Consider the following 17,513-nt stretch of genomic DNA (forward strand, 5'->3'; position numbering starts at 1 on the left):
AATCGTTAGGTTCTTTCTTCATTTATCAAACTGACATCCACTTCCTGAGAATTCCATCTTTGGTTTTTATAAGAATCCTATTGATCCAGTGCAGAATGAGTTTCCTTGCTATTCCATGTAGCAGGCCTTCAACTATCTGAGCAGTGTTGATGATACAACGGTGATTAGGAGCACTGGTTTGGGAGTTAGGCTTCCTCAGTCCCAATCCCTGCTCTCTCACTTACTGATTGTGTGCCATCGGGCAAATCATTCCACTTATGTCTGCCTCAGTTTCCTCATCTGTCAAATGAGGATTATAACAGAAGCTACAGCATAGGGTTGTTGGGAAGGTTTCACGTAACCTATGTGAAAGTCCATAGAGCAGTGCTTGGCACGTATGGAGGAAAGAGTAAGGAATTAATAAATAGCAGCTTTTATTTAGTGTCCTTTCCTTTATCTTCTTTCCTCCTAGTTCGCTTTAGAAGTGGATTTGGCTTCTCAGGACGAGATCCTTAAATCTAGGTATTGCTGAGAGGTAAGTCATGCCATTCCCCACAAGAGGCAGTACTGCTGGGACTAATGAGAAATGATTCACAAAGATTCTCTATTCGCTTTGCCACTGGATTTCAGTTATTTCCGCCACAAGCTTCTGATGCACCGTTCTAACAGCCAGTCTCTGCTTGCCTAAACTGGTGCTTAAGGAATGCTACCTGAGGTGGCACAGGCTGCCTGGGTGGATCAGGCTGCTTAGGTGGCTCGTTGTAATCCTTTATACAACCCATGCCTGGATCCCAGAGCTTATAGTCAGTGAGGCTGCTCCTGCACCTCAGGTTTCTGCTGACTTTTCAGGCCTCCTGTGGTCCAAGCTGCCCATGCATCATGGGCTTGTCCCTCTGAAGGTTGGAAGTATCCGCATTCGCAGTCATTAGTTGAATGAGCATGTATTAAACACCTACTGTGTGCTAGCTCAGACCGTCAGCTAAATATTCTCCTCTCCTATAATATCTTCTCATGTAAGTCAGTCAGTTGAAGACTAAAAATGTATCCTTTTCCATTCTCTACCGTCACTGCTATTCTCTTAGGAAACAGTACTTAGGTAGACACAACTTGACCAAGACAACCTTCCTATGCCCCTCAGCTTGGCTAGACTGTACAGTCTTCTTCCTAAGTCTTGACTCCTGACATCCCTTTTCTTATTTACTCTAGAAAACTTATTGTAAATCTTTGCTCTGTCCATTTGAGGTATAAATCTTTTCAAAAGCTTCTTGCCAGTTTTAGAACTTAAAACTGCCTTTACTAAGTATCTGGGCACCATCCCTTTGAAATGTTAGGCATCGAGGAAGATAGCGCCTCTCTCTGCCAGTTCGTCTGGGAGTGGAGGAGCCTTGTTCCCAGTGGTAAAAGTACCTTCTGTAGCGAAGGTAGGAGAAAGCTTACTCTTCCTTTAGGCAAGGCCAATCAGCAAGTACAGATGGGTTCTGTACTAAGGACTACACTCCAGCTCTCCAACTCTCTCTAGCTCTTCCTCTTGGCAATGCTGGGTATCCAGACTTGGCGTGTGCTCTCTCCTATTGTTGGCAATAGTCTTGGAAAAAGAGCAAAGCCTAACTTCTTGTCTGGTGCAATATTTTTATTTAACAGGCTGCAAATATAAGTTAATGAGGTTGTTCTGGTGAATGGTGTTTTTTTTTTTTTTTCAATCCTGACATAAAACTTTTTTCTGGAATCGAATGCCTGCTGACGTTGACTTAGCCCATGCTCTCTGGCAGGGCTGCTTTCCTGGGCTTCTGCTGGCCACTCTGGGTGTCCACAGAGGCTGACAAGGTAACAACCAGTATAGACACTACCTCTCCTGCCACTCTCCACTGTTCTAAGCTGGTCAGTGGTTGCTTTGGATGCTCCCAGTTCTGGTGCTTGTTTGGCCCAGGGCCCAAATGATTTATTTCAGCTAACTTCTTCGGCAAGTTGGAGCTCAGGCCAGGCAGAGTGCTGTGAGTAAAGTGAGCCTGAATGGGCCCCTCATGCTTCCAAAGGAAGGGACAGGACATAGCTGGGGAGGCGAGAGTCTGTGTCGTTGACAGCAGCTCTTACCTGCATCAGTGAGAAGAAATGGTTCATCGTGATTCCGATGGTGTCCTGCAACCAGCTCTGGTTAATGATATCCTGACGCTCCTGATCTGCCTCTTCCTTCCGGGCATCACAGATGTCCCACAGGCGGTCTCGTAAATCCTGAGCAGAAAGAGACATCGCTGTTATGCTTTAGAATCACGGCTCAAATCACCTCAGTGTAATAAAACTGGAATCCTTTGCCTGTCTTAAAAACATCTCCAAAGAAGATTGGACCTAATGCACTCATGTATTTTATTTCTTCATTCAACAACTTTTTATTTTGCTTCTACCCTATGCCAGGCCTTTCCTTTGTAAGACCAGCTCACCAAATCATATGCCCACATCTAGCACAAACCCACTACAATTCACTTTAGTCACGGGTGGCTATGTGTTATGTAGTATTCTAATCCTTTCACAGGAAATTTTCTTAGTTGAAAAAGTCCTTTCAGGGAATTTGGGGGGAAATGACGAATTGTCGGTGGAAGAAATATGCAGCCATATTTAATCCAAGGGCACGGGCTCATTCGTTAATCATGAGTGCGGCATGTCATTCACCAAGAACTGCTGTCTGAGCTTAATAGGACTGTTCAAATCTAAGCTTTTCACTAAAGAGCTAGCAGTAAAATAACTAACTAACTAACTAAATAAATAAATAAATAAATAAAAATAAAAAAAATCTTTGCAAGATCCCAGGTCTGCCATTGATGTAAAAAAACTAACACTATTTACTATGCACTGAGGTCTTTCTACGTGTGTTAGAGTGTCAGAATATGTCACTGTACTTATACCAACTCATTTAATGCCTCGCAACAATCTGAGGTACTATTATTATCTTCATTTTGCAGATGAGTCACAGAGAGGTTATTTTCCTAATGTCACACAGTGAGTAAGTGGTAGATCCAAGACATGAGCCTGTGGTGCTGGGTAATACACACCTGTATTTCAGGTCTCAGTTACTTTGTCTGAAACTTACTTTTTGGATGTGCAATATAGAATAAATTAGTTTATGTATATAAAGCACTTAGCATAGTATTTAGCATACAATAATTCCTCAGTTAATAAAAACTAATATAATCTTATAAGAATATAATATTCATAGCAATAAAATCTGTTTAATAAAATATACCATTAATGAAATATGTACAGTCAATTAAAATGTGACAGTTTTCATACTAATAATTTATTGAACATTAGTCTGTGTTGGGCGTTGTGTTAAGTGCTTCACATTGATTACTCTGCTAATCCCAACAATAACCAGGAAGTAAATTCCGGTGAGTAAATGGATGCCCAGAGAGGTTAAGTCACTTGGCTCTGGCTTCAATGTGGTAGAGTCAGGAATCTTAATGCAATCGGTTTGATTCCAGTGCCCCCAGTAGGTTTTATTTCTGTGATACTATGTCACTGAAACAATTAACATATTGGTTTGTTACCTCCAGGGAACTGCATATAAAATGAAAATATCACAGCCACTTTTGAAGCCATATTCTAAGTATTAGAACAATGCACCATTATCTTAGAGCTGATCTTGGTATCTCCATGGTCTTTCCACAATACTCTGTCAGACATTCAGTGAGTACAGGCTGTGTCTACCAAGCATTTGTACATTTATGAGAGCTAGAAGAGTTCCCTTTTTCTCCTGCCTCACTGTGAAGACTTGGCAAGTACTAGCGTCTGGGTGGCTCAGATTTCTGATGGCAGAGTGAGGACAATGCAATAGGAGAACCTCTCCAATAACTTCTCAGAATTGGAATGAAACAAGCCAAGAACAAAGACATTTACCAAGCATAGAGATGGTCTGGGATACCCAGAGGCATGGCTGGTTTTCACGTGTTGTTTGGAAAGAATTAGGGAGTTATTAAATATCCCTTAATAATCATAGGTGTGTTGTATTTAAGAAAAACTCATGGCTATTAATTGTGAAGGTTATGCAGACAAAAATCATTAAAAATGAACACTTTTACAAAATTGTTATGAATTTGACTCTGATACGCCTTGGCGATGGCCAACTTTTGTTGAATTTAATGGGAGTTCTTTGTACTTCTTGCATTTTGATGTCTGTGCCCTTCCTCTGATTAGGTAAGTTTTCAGCTATAATTTGCTCAAATAAACCTTCTGCCCATTTTTCTCTCTTCATCTTCTGGGACTCTTATACGAGTGTTATTCTGTTTTAAGAAGTCACTGAGTTCCCTAAGTCTACCTTTCTTTTCAGCTTCATTATTTTCCATAATTTTATCCTCTGTATCACTAAGTTGTTCCTCTCTTTGTCCATCCTCAGTCTTGGCATCCATCCATTCACGTTTCCATCTCAGTTATAGCATTTTTAATTTGGGCCCAACTAGATTTTAACTCTTTTATCTCTGAAGAAAGGGATTCTCTAGCGTCTTCTATGCTTTTTTTTCAAGCCCAGATAGAATTCTTATAATTGTTGTTTTAAATTCTAGTTCAGACACCTTACTTATATCTGTATTGATTAAATCTCTGGCTGTCATTTCTTCCTGTTCTTTCTTTTGGGGTGAATTCCTCTGTCTTGTCATTTCGGAGGAAAAAATAATAAAAACTAATAAATTACAAAAATAAAGGAAACCAGGTCCTTTGGTCAGTTTTGGTTATGTTTTAGTCTGCTTGTTAAGAGAAGCTGCCATGCTCTCTCCTTCGAATTATGCAGATTGTTCTCTTAATCCTCAGATTGATATCCTAGGTGTTCAAAATGATTTGATGTTGATCTGGCTGTGCTCGAGGGCTGAGACAACCCCAGGGTTCCCCTACTACTCTGCCATCCTAGCTCCTCCTCCTTTTACAAAAGTTTTAAAGGATTTCGTCGGGTCAAAAGACCAAATTCAACTTATATGGTGCTTATTAGAGTCTCACATAAAACAAAATGACACAAAAAGGTGCAAAGTCAAAACTTAGATGAGACAAATACAAATAAGAAATAAAACAAGGTTCACAGTATTGTTATCGGATACAGTAGAATTCAGTACAAAAGTAGTTGTTTGGGGGCAACGATGGTTATTTTACACTATAGAGAGTGTAGGAGACCATGAAGAGATAAGTTATCATGTTTCTTCACATCAAATATCACTATGTCAGAGAAACCGTTTAATGAACGGTTCATGGTCTGGGGAGTCTGGCAGCGTGGGTTCAGATTCCAGCTGTGAGGCTTACTATCTCTTTACCATATTTCTTCATCCATAAAATGTGACTATTACTCGTTCCCACCCCAGAGGGTTGTCCTGAGGGTGAAACAAGACAGTGCCAGCACATACACATGTTCAGTTTACTGATTACTGGCGCTACATTAAAACCTATAGAGCAAAAGATATAGCAAGGAAAATGGATAGAAACGTAACCATGACAGGGGGTTTTAACCCACTTTCATTCGTTTTTGCAAGATTATGTAGGTACAAAAATGTTAAAAAAAAAAAAAAAGAATACAGTAATTGTTTCAATCAGAATACTTATGCTTTAAAAAAATGAAAGTAATATAAGGGCCCATCCTAAACCTGACTTAGGACATAGGGTCTGAAGCAAAGGCGGGATTATTTTTTTAAACTTTACAAGTTTCTCTACAATATGCTACTGCAAAGAATCCACTGCTAAAAAGCATTCTAATGACATTAGCAATGTTAACTGGGCCAAAACTTTGAGTCTTCTAAATAGAGACTATATGTTGTTTTCTAGTGCCCATGAAATATAAACAGAAATTTTTCACATTTCAGACAACTGAAAAATTATGATAAATTTGAAATATTTTTAAAATTAATTAAAATCAAAATTCTATAAAATTAACTAAAATCAAAATTCTAAATACCCAAGTCTCTGATCACAATGCAACAGAATTGAAGCAGGGGACAAAGTTTAAAGTAATAACAACATTTGTCACCTGGAAATAAAACAAAGCATTTTTAAGAATAATTATGTGGCCAATGAAAATATCAGTACTGCAATTAGACACTATTTGGTAATTAATTATATTTGAAAATATGTAGTTAAAAACTGTGGGGTCTATCCAAAGCCCTACTAAAGGGAAAGTTTTTTTTTTCCTTCTTTGACTATTTTTATCAAAATCTTCTCTACTTTATCGCTTGAATTGATATTTTAAGTTTAATATTTAAAAAAAAATATTTTTAACTTTTATTTATTTTTGAGACAGAGAGAGACAGAGCATGAACTGGGGAGGAGCAGAGAGAGAGGGAGACACAGAATCTGAAACAGGCTCCAGGCTCTGAGCTGTCAGCACAGAGCCCAACTCGGGGCTCGAACTCACGGACCGTGAGATCATGACCTGAGCCGGTCGGACGCCCAACCGACCGAGCCACCCAGGTGCCCCAAGTTTAATATTTTTAAACCTCCTATATTGTCAATTTCAGGTTTATTCTTATTAATTCCTTTCTTTTTCTCAGGTTTACTTTCTAGCTTATTTTTGAAGTTATATTCATTTCTATTCTTTCATGTCTAATAGTAAGTCAAGAAAAAAAAAGGGGGGGGCATATCCACCATACAAAACCAAGTAGATAGATAACCACATACTTAGAAATCCACATATACATAAATATCATATACAACTGTGTGTGATATATTTGAGAGTCTTATCAGACGAATTGATTAACTTTTTGAAAAAGATAAAATGAGATCCGTATTCAAATAATATATAATTTAAATATTTAAAAGTAAAACATAAAACTGTAAAAGTATTAAGAGTGGAACATTTGTATATAATTTTGGAGTGGAGAAGTATTTAATTTACCACAAGGAGAAGCTACAATGAAACATTTTCCATATTTATCCGTATAAACATTAAAAGCTTTCTGCATATTAAAACTCTCCTCAAATAATATAAGGCAAACATGAACCTGGGAATATATTTGTAACATATGACCAACAGATGGTTTATCTCCTTAATATAAAAAAAGTTTTAGAAAACAATAAGAAAAAGAGCACACCCCAACAGAAAAATGGGCAGAAATCATAAATAGACTTCAGCAGGAAGGAAAAATAAATGACCATTAAACTCAGGAAAAAAATGGTCAACTTCAATTGTAAAAACTGAAATGCAAATTACAGAAGATATCCATAGTTTTAATATCCATTAAGTTGGCAAAGATTAACAAAAATGATAAAACCTAATATTTGCTGGCATCCTCATATTCGGTAGCTTGGAGTGAAATTTGCCAGTTTTTAATGTGTCAATTTTTTATAATTTGCAATTTAAAAAAATTTCAGATTTTAAATGTGTTTTAAAAGTAAGCACAATTTTAGATTCAGCAATTTCACTTTTTTAGAAAATTTCCCAAGGAAATAATTGAGGATGTGGTAAATATTTTGCTGGATGAAATTTTACTGTATAATTTTCTATAATAAAAAGTTAATGTTAAACAAATACTTGTTAATGAAATGGTTAAATTATGATATAGTTCATCAATGAAATATCTCTTAGATGTAAGAATGATGAGGTAGATAAATTTTTATTGAGAAAGAAAATGTGTTCTATTGTTGAATAAGAATGCTACAAAGCAATATGTTCATTGCAGTCACTTTTTTTGCAAAGACAATTGTACCAAGGTAGTAACAATGGTTAACTACTGGCAATGGGATTATGGATTTGTCATTTTAAATTTTGCTTCTTTTTAATATCTAATGTATCTACAATAAGCATATGGTACTTCTGGAACTAGAAAAAAATCCATCCCACTTAAGGTATTGAAAATTTAAAAGCCGCCTCATTCTACCAACAATCAATTGGCTGATATGGAAAAGAAGTACACAGGAGGGCTGGCATTAGGATTAGGTAGGAAATAGATAGAAAAAACAGATATGTTTTAGCATTTATATACCTATTAATTATTGCTTAAGGAATGTCTAAGAAAAGGTAAAATACTTTGGTTTTACTAGGGCATTTGTTAATTCAGTACCTTTTGGGTTAAACTCTCCAGCACCCTGGTCATCCAAATCACTATAATGCCTTCATTTAATTTCAATCAATAGCTTCCCAATTGGTTTCCCACTTAGTCTCCCTGCTACTTTTACTCCACTAAAGACCCTTTTAAAATCCAGAAGCCAAAGCTTCAGTTCCCATTCAGATAAATATCAGTATCCTAATAATGACCTCCAAGGCCTTAGGTGATCTGGTCCCTCATGATCTCTCTCACCTCATCACCACCCATTCTGGCCTGCTCACTCTGTTCTTCCAGCCACATCAGTCTCCTTACTGTTCTTCAAACACACCACACATCCTCCCCCTTCAGTGCCTTTGACTTTACTTTCCTCTCTGCCTGATACACTCTTTCCCCAAATATCTACATGGCTCACTCAATCACTCCTGTCCTGAGTTTGTCAAATGTCACCTTCCCAGTGGGCCTTTTCACAACTACCATAGACAAAATAGTACATCAGCAATCCTTTCCTTGCCCTGCTTTTTTATTCTTCACAAAGCTCTGTCAATGACATATTCACTGTATATTCTATACACTCACCTGTTTATTGCTTATTCTCTGTCTTTGGCTACCAGAACATAAATATCATGAGGTCATAGATTTTTTGTTCACTGTTGTGTCCCCAGACCCTTGAACTGTGCTGGGATCATGACTGATGTTCAAAAAATATAGAGAAGATGAATGGCTTGTGGGGTAGACATTGGCACTTTTTTTGTTGTACAAGTAAATATTAAGATTATAATCAGATCTGACTACTAGCAACCTGTACTTAAGGTAGCAGCAAGGGAAAGAATTCCTCTGACAGGATAAGGGTCTCTGTAAATTTATACAGGAAAGACAAAAGGTAAGATATTGACATCAAGCTTCCTGAACCTCAGAAGTCCTTTTCTAAACCATTAGGGTAATATATTCCATGTGTGAACTTATGAAAATCAGCCTATCAAGTGCCAGGTACTGGGCTTGATGGAGATACAACAATGTATAAGATTTGGCACTCTCCCTCAAAGGATCTATTCAATATTGGCAGCCCTTTAGGTTTTCCATGAAGTTCCCTCATTCCCCTTCTCTCTGACATCATCCAACCCTATGACTGCAATCAAGGTAGGCATGTGCTTAATAACAGGCATCAATATAGTTACAATGCCCAACAAAGGGGTTAGGAGTCTACAAAATAGATGCCAAGAATGCTCTGGCTCTGCTGAACTTGGCTCCTCTTTCTGGAAGTGTTGGCCACAATATTCTTATTCTGAATTCAAGTCCAGAAGAGCCATTGCCCAAGAAAGTTTCCAAGTTAAGTGTTCAAATCACTTCCCACCTCATCCTCATACCTAACGAAAGTAAGAAGGGAATGGGCTAGAGTTCTGCAGCACAATAGTTGAGCGTGTAGAGACCCTGGTGCAATAAGTCACAGATTTCCTTACATTTACTCTTTGGTGTAGTTCGGCCTTTGTTTCCTCATCATCCCACAGGTCATCAGGAAGAGAGTTGTAATCAGCCTGCCACTGAGATACAAAGTTTTGCTTGTGATCTGGACGCTTTAGAAACTGCTGGAAATTTGTTCTGTAAGGCATTAAGAGAATGAGATGGATCTTACACGACATGCCTCCAGACTATAAAATTCTAACTTTGGAAACTTTACTTACCTAACCTCATACAAGTAAGTAAGCACAACATGCTGCCCTTCTCTCAGATGCCTGAGAACTGTTTTGATGGAGTCTATATAGGAATTTTCTATTAGTTTCCAGTAAGGTACTAGAAATGAAGGCATTTCCTGTTAAATGGTAAAGCATAAAAATAATCATTTCAAAGTGAAAATACTTCTGAATTATTGAGCCAAAAGAGCAATACTGAGCAAAAGGACCAAGATGTGGCTGCAATTATCTAAAGCATTCTCTGTGAAACTTCTTGCTGCTCCTCTCCTCCCCCAGTTAATTCCTATTCCAAATACATTCTTTGTGTCTCAGTTCAGACATAATGTCTTCCAGAAATCCTTCCGTGATCCAAAAGGTCTAGAAGGTCATCTTCTGAAGTTCTGGAGTTCTATTTTAGCACCTTGTACTTCTCCCCTCATAGTAGTGATGACATTAATGGCAACTGCTTATTCATGTGTCCATATTCACCTCTAGAATATCAGTCTCATAAAGCCAAGAAAAATGGTTATTTTATCCACCTCTCTATAGTTTTTCCTATTAGTACCACAGTGTCTGGAACACAGAAGGTGCTTGAGAAATATTTACTGTCTGAATAAATAGATGCCATATTTTGCCTACGTTGGAAAACTGCCTATCGTGGAGAATATCTATCTAGTGTTTGTGTCAGGGCAATGAGTCATTTCTCTGAATTCACCCAAGTGGTATTATCATTGCTGTGTGCACCATGAAAAATTAGAAAGTTTCTTTATGTTATCTTTAATGAAACAAGTAAACAATCAAAACCAAGAAATAATCAAAATGAAATAAAATTGAAGACATAATATATTCAATATAAATTCTGTGTACTAGTTATTCATTTATTGGCTGTGCATTTATTTAATCAGGGAATTACACATGAGGACCTGAGAGATCATTTGGCCAATCTTTCCAACTGAGAAATGCCAAATACTGGATGTAAAGTATCCAATCTCTCTGTGGACCTCACTGATACATTAAGCAGGACATTTCAGGGCAAGCCTTTCAGTGTCACACATCTCATGTTACTGGAAAATTCTCCCTGTGTTGATCAGAAACTTGCCTTCTTGTAGTTTCCACTTACCAGCCCTATGTGTGCCCTTTAGAGAAGGGCAGACTAAATTCACACAGTCTTCCCTGTGACAGGCTGTCAGATATTTGAGGACATTAGTGAGGGTAGGTAGTATGGGATTCAAGATGAAACTTGATTGTTTTTGTAGTCCCAGCCTCTAGTATGGCATTTGCTCATAACAGGCCCTCAATAAATTTTACTATGGATGTAATCAGACTTAACCTGAACTCAGTTTTATCGTTAAATTTTTAGGAGACTGGATGTTTCCATCTGGTTCTAAAAGTCTATGATTCAATGTCCAGTAACATTTGAAGTATTCATTTATCTAACTTAAACATTTACAGTTCCTTTAATGTTCCTCTGACATTATTTTAACATCTTTTTCTTTCCTGGTTCTCCCCTCTGGTTTCTATCCTTTCATGATCTCTCTCTCAAAGGATGAGGTATCCAGAATGGTAATAAAGAACATTTTAAATAAGCCTACTACTAAACCTCCCTCCTAGTTGACTTTAATATATTAATTCACACTCTGTTCATGGCGAGTTACCTAACTGAAGTATCACCCTGCTCACAGATTATCATTTATTCATAAGAACTTTATGAGATATTGTCAAATACTATTTTGAACTCAAGATATACTGTGTTAATGGTCTTTCCCTGATCCATCTATGCAACCTTGCTCTCAAGGAAAAGGAATGGACCAGTTCATCAGGACTTAGCCTTAGTGAAACTGTGTGGGCTCTGGGTTTAGTTATTTTTCAAAGAGAGATAGAGACAGAGTGCGAGCAAGAGAGGGGCAGAGAGAGGGAGACACAGAATCTGAAGCAGGCTCCAGGCTCCAAACTGTCAGCACAGAGCCCGACGCGGGGCTCAAACTCACAAAACCGTGAGATCATGACCTGAGCTGAAACCAAGAGTTGGACACTTAACTAACTTAGCCACCCTGGTGCCCCTGGGTGATCATTTTTGTAGTTTATACATGCTCAGAAGTCATGCTTTTAATAATTTTCTCTCAAATTTGGTCAGGGCTTACTGTATAGAGTATTTGTCTATGTGTTACTAAATCTCATCAGCCCTTTATTAAATATTTAGGTATTTGCCTACATCTGGTCTTCTGGAATCTCCCATATCCTCTGTGATTTCTATGGGTTATTGATAATATCATGTCTGTAGGTTCCTCCAGTCTCTGGGATATAATTTTCCTGGGTCTGGGGACTTGAACTTATATGATGTGCCTAGATATTCAAATCTGTACTTTCCGATTAAATAGTCTTCTTTTCATTGGATAAGACTGAGCATAATAGGAAATCAGTTGCCAAAGCAAATATGCACCAAAGCTTCCGGAGCTAAAGTGCAAAAGCCCCTCACTCTGATTGCCTTCTTGGTTCTCTCTGCACCTCCCCTGTGGCCGACAAAGGGAGAAGGACCCAGGCTGTCCTGAAACTTGGCTGCTGCCTCCACCTGGGAGAGCCAGATATGAAAGCAGTCTCTCTCAGTCTCTCAACCTCTCTGTCTCTCTCTCTTTCTGTCTCTCTTTCTCTCTCTCAATATACCTTCCCCCCTCCCTTTTCTCCTTCTCCCCCTTCTTCTCTCTCTGTCCACATGCCTACTGAGGTAGGTAGATATGGAGTCCTTGGAAGGCCTAAAACCAGGTTTACCAGATAAAATATAGGAGGCCCAGCTAAGTATATTGATAATCTGAAATTCAAATTTAACTAGGCACCTGTCTTCCTTCTTGTTTGGCAGGTAAGCTCTGCAGCCCATGTGTGAGAAGTTTAGGATGGGAAAAGGACTAAAGTGGATCATGTGGTGGCTTTGTTTCTAGGCTCTAGACTACTTCTAGCTGTAGCAGAATGTGTTCTCCACACGGCTTCGCTTAGGTTACCAGAGCTAGAGTTCTGTGCTGCATATCTTCCATCGTCCCTCCAGACCAATCTCCTGTCCTTCATTCTTCACGCTGCTCGGCGCCCTGGAAGGCTAACTTATGTGAACTATTTCAGGAAACAACCTCGTCCTCCATGTCCTGGGAAAGATATGTGAGAGCAGAAAGAAACTGAGGTCTGGTTACATATTTGCCTGCTCCTCTCTGCTGCGTCACTGTGGGTGGCTGCATCCCTCTGCTGAAGGCCACAGCCCTCTCCATGCAGAGGTCCTCTTGAGGTCCAAGCATGTTCCCTTATTTTTGACCTTTTCTTTAACTCTCCTTAAATTACCAATATAATTCTGCTTTCTGCCAGAACCCTGACTGCTAGAATATCTACATGGAAGCCAGTACCATATCTCAATGTTAATGTTTTTTTTGTTTTTTTTTTTAATTTCTATCCTCTATTTCCTTCTTATCCTCTATGAATTTATCCCTCTCATGAGCTTCAAGGTTTGGAGTTAAGAATTAGATTTCAATATTTTTGTCTCTTCCTCCCAAGCCCTCCCAAATAAGATCATTTTAATTTTATCTCCTTCCCAACAACCTCTTCATTTTTTTTCCAACGTTTATTTATTTTTGGGACAGAGAGAGACAGAGCATGAACGGGGGAGGGGCAGAGAGAGAGGGAGACACAGAATCGGAAACAGGCTCCAGGCTCTGAGCCATCAGCCCAGAGCCTGACGCGGGGCTCGAGCTCCCGGACCGCGAGATCGTGACCTGGCTGAAGTCGGACGCTTAACCGACTGCGCCACCCAGGCGCCCCAACCTCTTCATTTTTAAGTAGGCTTCACATCTAGCATGGAGCCCAATATGGGGCTTGAACTCTCAACCCTGAGAGCAAGAGCTGGACGCTTATTTCACCGAGCGAGCCGGGTGTCCCTCCCAACAACCACTTCTATACCCTCATTCTATGACGAGTTTTTAAATATATTTATTTCAAAAAGTAGCTTCTGTTTGGCTGAATGATATTATATACATCCATAATTATATCATTTAATGTTATCATCTTTAAATAGTTTCTGTTCTAACTTCCTTATCAATGCTAATTAATTAATTCAGTAGAACTCTATCAAGAATCTACACTGTGTGTGATTCTGTATTGAATACAATTTTCCACCCTCTCTCAAAGAGTTTATAATATGATCTGGAAGATAAGACATTTCCCTAGGAAAGATCAATAATAACATCAACACCACAACCACTGAAATTCACGATTGTGTCTCAGATTCCTGCCATAGATGGTCCGCACTCAGAATTCCCTGAAGATTGCAATGTAGAAAACAGGGGCTTCATCTTTTACAAAGCTCTTTGTCTTTGAAAAAGTGTTAAAGACCATTCTTGGTGATTTTCTTGATATGATTCATCTATCGAAGCAACCAGATTTGCCTGGGCGGAGACTGGGTTTTGCGGTTGTCAGAGAACAAAGAACTGAATGGAGTTTCCAGGGCTCACTGGGGGTATCTCCTGGCCTCATATGGGTGTACCTGTTTAAAGTTCTCAGTCCAGGGGCGCCTGGGTGGCGCAGTCGGTTAAGCGTCCGACTTCAGCCAGGTCACGATCTCGCGGTCCGTGAGTTCGAGCCCCGTGTCGGGCTCTGGGCTGATGGCTCAGAGCCTGGAGCCTGTTTCCGATTCTGTGTCTCCCTCTCCCTCTGCCCCTCCCCCGTTCATGCTCTGTCTCTCTCTGTCGCAAAAATAAATAAACGTTGAAAAAAAAAATTAAAAAAAAAATAAATAAATAAAGTTCTCAGTCCAGATAGCTATCTGTTCTTTCGTTAGTTTAGTCAGCTTCCAAAAATTTCTCTTTCTAAAAAGTCAGAGGTTAAACTTCATTTGAAAGCATTATAATGTCTGCATGAGAACATGGATGGAGGGCTGTAATTTGCTGGATATGTGTTCTGAGAAAGTCATTCTTCCAGGAAACGGCATCTCTGCTTGTCCCTGGGGAGAAAATTGGTCCTTACAGAACCCATTTGTTCTGCTTTCAGCACTCAATAGCAGTTCAAAGTATGATTCAGAAACTCGAAAAAGTAGAGGATACAGTGTAGTTCAATGAGTAGTCTCAAAAATTCACCTCTGCTTTTTGATGAGTATGTGTATCACCAGCTGTGAAAGGCCTTCTAGATGGTGCAAGTAATGGTGTAAATCTTACTGTAAATAATAGAAAGACTAGCTTCTACTAGCTTGAATCTAAACTGCCATACCTCAGGAATTGGCTCATTCACATAGACCCATTCTTCTGATCCTGGCTTAGGTGGTGGTGGCACTATGGGAGTAGGTGACACCTCTGCAGAATCAGCAGGTGACTTCTTTACCGATGCTTTCCCTCCTGGTGATTTTCCTTTAGGAGAACCTTAAACGTGCATATTATATCATTTCACTACAATTGTATGAACAGAACCAGATTCTGGTAGATGAATAAATCTAGCATTACTGTGGACTTCATGCAATTCATTAAGCAATTTTGGGGAGCCTTACCAAATCAAAAATCAAAACCCCAATTCTCTACAGCCTCCAAATTAACCAATAATACCACTAACAGGTTTTTTTAGTTTGTTTATTTACTTTGAGAATGAGCAAGAGAGAGAGAAAGAGAGAGAGAAAGAAAGAGAGAAAGAGCGTGCATGCACAAGCAGGGGAGGGGCAGAGAGAGAGGGACACAGAGAATCCCATGCAGGCTCCACACTGTCGGCACAGAGCCCAAAGTGGAGCTCAATCCCATGGACCGTGAGAACATGACCTGAGCCAAAATGAAGAGTCAGATGCTTAACCAACTGAGCTACCCAGGCACCTCCAGTAACAGTTTGTTTAAGCTACTAAATTTCTTTTGTCCAGTTGGCTATGAAAAGCAACTTGACATTTTATTTTTATCTCTTTCCTTGATTTCATAATGAACATATGGTTCTTACAAAGTATAGATTGTAAAATACATTTCATTGACATTTGCAAGTAATGGCAAATTAAATTCTCCATCCAGAATGAGAAAGAAAGTAAGTCTAATATGAGTGATGCTCTTTATGTTTTTTTGAAGCTCAGGGGAGGAGCAGGGAGGAAGGAGGCTATGAAAAGTCAGTGGAAGTCAGTGAAGGATGTGGGGAAGGAGGTGGGGTATTACAGCTTCCGAATGTCTCCACATTCCCTGAATGAGACAGAGGGTTTCTGAGTGGGAAACTTTATTTCTTGCTATAGTCAGGGAGTATGGATGAAGGTACTTGCTGTGTCATCGCCTGGCTGAATTAAGGCATGAGAGAGAGAAGGGGAGAGAAAGGAAAGAGAAAGAAAGGACGAGGAGAAGGTGGAGGAGGAAAAAGAAGAGGAAAAAAATGAAGCCTAATGTTCAGTTCAGAATCCAGAAAGGGCATATGCTTCACTTCCCCCAAGAGCATCAAGAAGGGAATCTAGACCAGTTGAGTGGTGTGGCACTCTTACGGTCTGAAAGGTTCTGTGATTGATCAAAGTAGCTTAACTCAGAAAGCCTAATATTTCCTTGAAAGATCAAGGTTATTACGGTTTAGAAATTCAGTCAGTTTAAATTACACTTACCTTCAGAATAATTATTGAAATTTTAGATGCAGTTTATAGATGTCTATAGATTTGGGAACACTTTATTTCCCAAACTATATTTCCTTAATGAGTATTATTTAATGATAATGCCGTTTAGAAAAATAAATACATCTTAAACTTTAATTCTGGTTAAAAATATATTGATTACAAGTAGAAAGGAAATTGTCAATTGTGTCTTATGGATAGTTTAGATGACTTCAGTTATATATATTTAAAAATAGTATGCATTAGGGGCACCTGGGTTACTCAGTCGGTTAAGCGTGAGACTCTTGATTTCAGCTCAGGTCATGATCTCACTGTTTGTGAGTTCAAGCGCCACATTGGGCTCTGAGCTGACAGTGTGGAGCCTGCTTGGGATTCTCTCTCTCTCCCTCTCTCTCTGCCCCTCCCCTGCTCATTCTCTCACTCAAAAGTAAATACAAAAACTTTATAAAAAATATTGTCCATTATTCCAGTCTGAAGTTGAATCTAGACATTTTTAAATTAGAAAAAAAAAACAAACTAAGAAAATCTTTGTTCAGGCAATAACCAACAATGTTTATAATTTGATGTATATTTCAATATGATGATTTTTCATTATTTGACCTGAATTTCTTGTGAATTAAAAGTGCTAACAGTATAGCTACCTTCAGATGGATTTCTCTAAGAACTTTGCAATTGTAAATGTGAGACTGAAATTTCTTTTTTTCTTATTTTCTTAAATATCATGATCATTCAGTGAAAACGAAGAACCAGGAAGTATTTGGGGGCCATTTTGCTTTGATTCCATTTAACTTTGATCTATTTTTTAACAGTGAAAATTCTAAAGGGAAAAATAAAATGTGAATGAGTAAAAATGTATCGATGCCATAGAGAATAGAAATGGATGTCACTTTTGAACAAAATCTATTGGTATCTTAAATGTAACAGGGGGCATTTGTTTTTTAGTACCATGCACCCAATCATATGGAAACTTCAGTTTCTAATGAGAGACCTGCTTTCACTTGAAAGTTGGATCATTTAGTCCTCAGTGTAGCCATTCTATGTTGAAAGAGAAGTAGTTTGTATTTATGTTTCTTTTTCTAAATTGTAAACCAATTTAAATATTTTGGGGAATGGGGCATAGAAATAATACATTAGAAATAATTGAATGTCTCTGATATTTAATGACTATCAGAGAGCAATCAGCCTTGGGCTCCAGTTTAATGGTTCTCCAATTGTAGCAATCATCAGAAGTCCCCAGAGGGCTTATTAAAACACAAAATTGCTGGGCCCCTGCAGGAGTTA

The 17,513-nt window shown here is 38.7% G+C and overlaps 1 protein-coding gene across 1 annotated transcript in view; it reads right to left on the reverse strand.

The window, feature by feature from the left end:
* Nucleotides 1-17,513, reverse strand: part of SPEF2 (sperm flagellar 2) — a 185,261-nt gene that overhangs the window by 72,840 nt on the left and 94,908 nt on the right. Inside the window, exons 21-24 of the mRNA XM_030331452.2 lie at nucleotides 14,888-15,036; nucleotides 9,665-9,792; nucleotides 9,443-9,581; nucleotides 2,071-2,208 (exon numbers count right to left, since the gene is read on the reverse strand). Coding sequence (XP_030187312.1) covers nucleotides 2,071-2,208; nucleotides 9,443-9,581; nucleotides 9,665-9,792; nucleotides 14,888-15,036 — 554 coding nt within the window. The remainder of the gene's footprint in view (nucleotides 1-2,070; nucleotides 2,209-9,442; nucleotides 9,582-9,664; nucleotides 9,793-14,887; nucleotides 15,037-17,513) is intronic.

This window comes from Lynx canadensis, chromosome A1 (genome assembly GCF_007474595.2).
Source record: "Lynx canadensis isolate LIC74 chromosome A1, mLynCan4.pri.v2, whole genome shotgun sequence".
In the NCBI taxonomy this organism is placed as follows: Eukaryota; Metazoa; Chordata; class Mammalia; order Carnivora; family Felidae; genus Lynx; species Lynx canadensis.